Below are 4471 nucleotides of genomic sequence, written 5' to 3' on the forward strand. Positions count from 1 at the left end.
TTTATTGTTTTTATTTAATTCCTGGGCTAATATTTAAGACACAATGTATGAATAATTTTGCTTATCATTAATTATATTGATTCATACAGCCCTATTTTGATTTTTCTTTTATACATGGAAATTCTTATATCTTGCTTTATTTATTAAATTATTTAACTTTCCAATTAGGCTCACTGAATTAAATACGAGATGTGATTAATCTAAATGAAACATAAATATCTATAAAAAATAAAACAATACATCATGTGCATCATGCAGACTGCACCTGTAATAATATCAAGTCCCACATAAAAAAAAAAGATCTCAAATTACATATTTCCTGGATATTTATTCTACATCAACTTTGTATTTTTTCTTTCTGTTTTTTTTTCCTTCTTTGTTGACTTAGTATCAAATGAAATGTTACATAACTGTGAATGTATATGAAATTTTTAAGAATAAGTCATATAATTGATTACATTTAACAGTAAATGTAATTTGATAACTACAGGTACGTGGTGCACCAGCTATAGCTATTGTGGGCAGCCTCAGTGTGGCAGTAGAGATTCTTCAACATCCAAACTATGATGATAAGGAGGCTCTTTTTCGGGATATCAAGGACAACATGAATTATCTGGTAACGGCACGTCCCACTGCAGTCAACATGAAAGAGGCAGCTAACTTCTTCACAGAAAAGGCAGATTATTTGTGTAACTCTGACGAGTTCACGCTATCTCAGATGAAAGACGAGTACTTATGACTTTATACCTTTGGAGAAAGATATGAACAGTCTGATTTACATTATTTTGAAATTTATATTATAGATTCATAGACCAAATAGATAAAATGCTGATGGACGATATAAAGGACAATAAAGCAATCGGGAAATTTGGAGCGGACGAAATTCTACGTAATGTGCCTGAGGGAAGTTCTGTCAGGGTGCTCACCCATTGCAATACCGGGAGTCTCGCTACCGCGGGATATGGCACAGCTTTAGGTGTCATCAGATCTCTTCACGAGAGGGGAAGACTCGGTAAATATAATCTGTTTTTGAAAGCCTTATCTTGGCCGGGCGAGTAAGAGACACATTTCTCAATCGTTATCTATTTGTTTCAGAGCACGTTTATTGCACCGAGACCAGACCATATAATCAAGGCGCACGTTTAACCGCTTATGAATTGGTACACGACAAGATACCAGCAACTCTAATTTGCGACGACATGGTCGCAGCGCTAATGAAAACGAAACAGATTACCGCTGTTGTTGTAGGCGCAGACAGGGTCGTCGAAAATGGTGACACCGCAAATAAAATTGGAACTTATCAGGTAACTTATCAGTCCCGACTATCTTAATTCGAAATATTACAGAATATTACAGATAGAATCACAAACGATAAAAGATAATTGTTCCAAAAATAACTGATTTACCTCCAAAGATATCAGGTCATGTATTATGGAATTATTCTGAATAGATTCCAATTGGAATTCCGATTCATTCCGAACATTTTCAGACTACGTATCTAATATTTATGTACTTGTAATTATGTATACGGTACACATTTGCATAATATTTCTATTGATTACAGATTGCAATTCTCGCCAAATATCACAATGTTCCTTTCTATGTGGCTGCACCACTGACGTCTATAGACTTAAATGTGTTCAATGGTGATCAGATAGTCATTGAGGAGCGATCTGAACAAGAAATAACTCACATGAACGACAAGAGAATCGCAGCAGAGGGTATAACATGTTGGAATCCAGCATTCGATGTGACACCGGCGAGTTTAATCACAGGCATAATTACGAATGTCGGTCTTTTTAAACCATCAGATGGCCGGGATTTTCTCTACAAATATTCTGCTTTTATATTACGATAAAATTCAAAATATCTTTTATAAACATATGCGTTTATCAACGTTTATGTATATATATATATATATATATATATATCAATTGTAAATATCAAGAAACATGATTAATTTAGTCTCAAGAGAAACAGTGCCATTAAAAAGAACTATATAATATAAGAGCTTAGGAAAGTCAAGTTTATTGACTGTATAATTTAGTGTTAGATATTTTATCGAATTTTCAAAGATTCAGTATGACGTTATATTACGATATTGCCATTCCATATTGCAGCGTTAAGATACATTTTTATAGATTTATATTCTCGAATAAGATTTTATTACACCTTCGCGAATACGATGTTCGAAGTACATGTGCCTTATAACAACAAGTGTATTATGGATTTAATTGTGACATTAAGTAGTATCGCGTTGTACATTCAAAATTTGAATATTTAATGTTTTACGAGCTATAAAATAGACAGACGTGAAGGAGATGAACTTCTCGAGTCTCTCTTTCAGCAACTCCATATTTTCGTCCTCAAAAGCGATAATATATCCATAGTCCTAAAAAATCCTATCCTCAAGGATGCGGTTCGATGTTTTTCAAAATTCTTTCGATATAAGTCTCAGCTATTTGAAATGTCCACAAATGTTGCAATATAGTGCCAGTACGACGCGTGCGGGCTGCTGGGTTCCTGCGGGAAACCACAGGATTCTATTTTCGCCGTCGAAAGACGCGCGCGGGATCTCGTCCGCCGCGCGGGTTTCCACAGCGCGGTGCTTTAGTACTGCCAGCCTCGCCGCTCCGCGCGGAACTTGGACTCCCGGAATAGTCTCGCGGCGCTGTAAAACTTTATCGCCGAGCGCTAGCCGAAATCGGACCGATCTGGTGGACCGCGCGGCAGGCAGGACGAGCTCGTGTTCGTCGCGCTTCCCGTAGCTCCCGTTCGCAGCGAAATCTCCACGGGGGCTTTCTTAGATCGGTTCGGCTAGAGGCACGTTTCTTGTTCCTCGATGGAAGTGGACACGGAGAACGTCACGATGGACGAGACGGACGCTCTAATGAGGACCGACGACGGAGGCGGCGTCATCACCAGTAACGTCAACGACGACGATGGGGCGCCCACCGTTGAGGAAACTTATGAGATTACCACCACCAGACGTAAAACCATTCGCACCAGCTACAAGATTCAGGAGGTAAGTTGTTTGATGATGTGTATACATGACGATTGCCGTAATCATCGAGCTTCCGCCGACGCTGTAACGTGGGCGTCTTGTGTCGAGCGATCGTACACGAGGGATCTCGAGGAACGATGAGCTCAGAGCGTTTAGAAATAAAAGTGCTAACGCAACTAGATAAAATAATTAACAGAAAGCGAAAGAGAATTGACGCGTAACAATTTGAAGCTCTAATTCGATATAGTGTGTTATTTTATTGACCTTCCGTCAATGCATCCAATTTCGAATTAATAACAATTCAAATTTTTATATTTATTTGTGCGAATTTCTTTATGACGCTTTAAATCCACACTCACCGAACAATGAAGGATAGTCTTGCATAGATTTTCTCTAGTTTTCGATTATATATTTTTAGCGAAGAAGTGAATCTTGCGAAAAAGTGAAACATTATGCATTGGCAGAAAAATTAAGACAAATGTCAATCCTCCGCAACATGAATTTTAATATTCTTCCGTCAGTAACAGAGATCTTTAAAAAAAACAGAGTAAATTTTTTATTGTTTCGAACGTTCCCCGGATTATATCAAAATTTGCAAAAATTTTAGTACTTGCCAAAGCTTTAATAATTAGTTTTTACACCGTAAAATCGAATTGTATTTTACGTATTTTTTTTTACAGATTTAAATTTATCTATCAAAATTCACATTTGAAATAATCGACGGTGTCTTTAATTTAAAGATCCCAGTCGGCGGAAGATTAAAATCTCAAGAATTGTATTGAAAGATCTTAAACGGCTTCCAGGGGGTCGATTTTTTCTCTCTTTATCTTGAAACGAGGTGAAAATCACAAAAGTGAGCAAATCTACTAAGTGTTGATATTGATCAATGAAATTATAAATACTTTAGTAAATTCGCTCACTTTTGTAATTTTCGTATCGATTAAGATGCTCAATATTTTAATAAATTAACTCATTTTTTACCTCGATTGAGCTACTCGACATTTTTATACAATTATTTTGCACAATATTGTTGATATTCCCTTTAAACGATTTAAAACAACAATTTAGAGGTCGATATAATTTCCAGACATCAATTTATGTTAGTTGAATATCTGATTAGAAAAAGTCTTTTAAAAAATTCTTTTATTGAATTCGGTGAACTGAGAAAAATAAATTTTTCTCGGTAGGCTAAGTAAATTATTTTATATATAGAACGAAAGAGGAAAAAGATTTTAAATATTTTCTTGCTACTGTCGAGTGTCTTAACAATGTATTTTAGCACGTCGTACACTTTGAATATTATTGGTATCGTCTAGTTATTCCGTACGATGGATTAGTTGTTCTAGAAGTCGCGAGTTAGTAAACTATTCCATTGGTGTTTATTATTTATATATACCTTATTTTCTTATATATATATATATATATATTAGGTTAAGTAAAAAGTCATCGCGTTTTTTTAAAAGACAT

At 35.7% G+C, this 4471-nt stretch overlaps 2 protein-coding genes across 11 annotated transcripts in view; both read left to right on the forward strand.

Moving 5' to 3' along the window:
• The window catches only part of LOC108754484 (methylthioribose-1-phosphate isomerase), a 3070-nt gene extending 1212 nt beyond the window's left edge, over positions 1-1858 (forward strand). The window contains exons 2-5 of the mRNA XM_018496796.1: positions 491-729; positions 804-1012; positions 1096-1304; positions 1565-1858. Of these exons, the coding sequence (XP_018352298.1) occupies positions 491-729; positions 804-1012; positions 1096-1304; positions 1565-1858 (951 nt within the window). The remainder of the gene's footprint in view (positions 1-490; positions 730-803; positions 1013-1095; positions 1305-1564) is intronic.
• A 764-nt stretch (positions 1859-2622) lies between these two features.
• LOC108754482 (tropomodulin) overlaps positions 2623-4471 on the forward strand; it is a 72717-nt gene continuing 70868 nt past the window's right edge. For 7 of the 10 annotated variants that reach the window (XR_001939709.1, XR_001939710.1, XM_018496783.1 and 4 more), the window contains exon 1: positions 2624-3025. Coding sequence is in view for 8 of the 10 variants with exons in the window: in XM_018496783.1 (XP_018352285.1) it covers positions 2843-3025 (183 nt within the window). In the remaining 2 variants the exon portion in view is untranslated. Of the gene's footprint in view, positions 3026-4471 lie in introns of all 10 variants that reach the window. The other 3 variants (XM_018496781.1, XM_018496779.1, XM_018496780.1) reach the window with 1 other exon arrangement.

Source organism: Trachymyrmex septentrionalis, unplaced genomic scaffold, assembly GCF_001594115.1.
Source record: "Trachymyrmex septentrionalis isolate Tsep2-gDNA-1 unplaced genomic scaffold, Tsep1.0 scaffold8, whole genome shotgun sequence".
Taxonomy (NCBI): Eukaryota; Metazoa; Arthropoda; class Insecta; order Hymenoptera; family Formicidae; genus Trachymyrmex; species Trachymyrmex septentrionalis.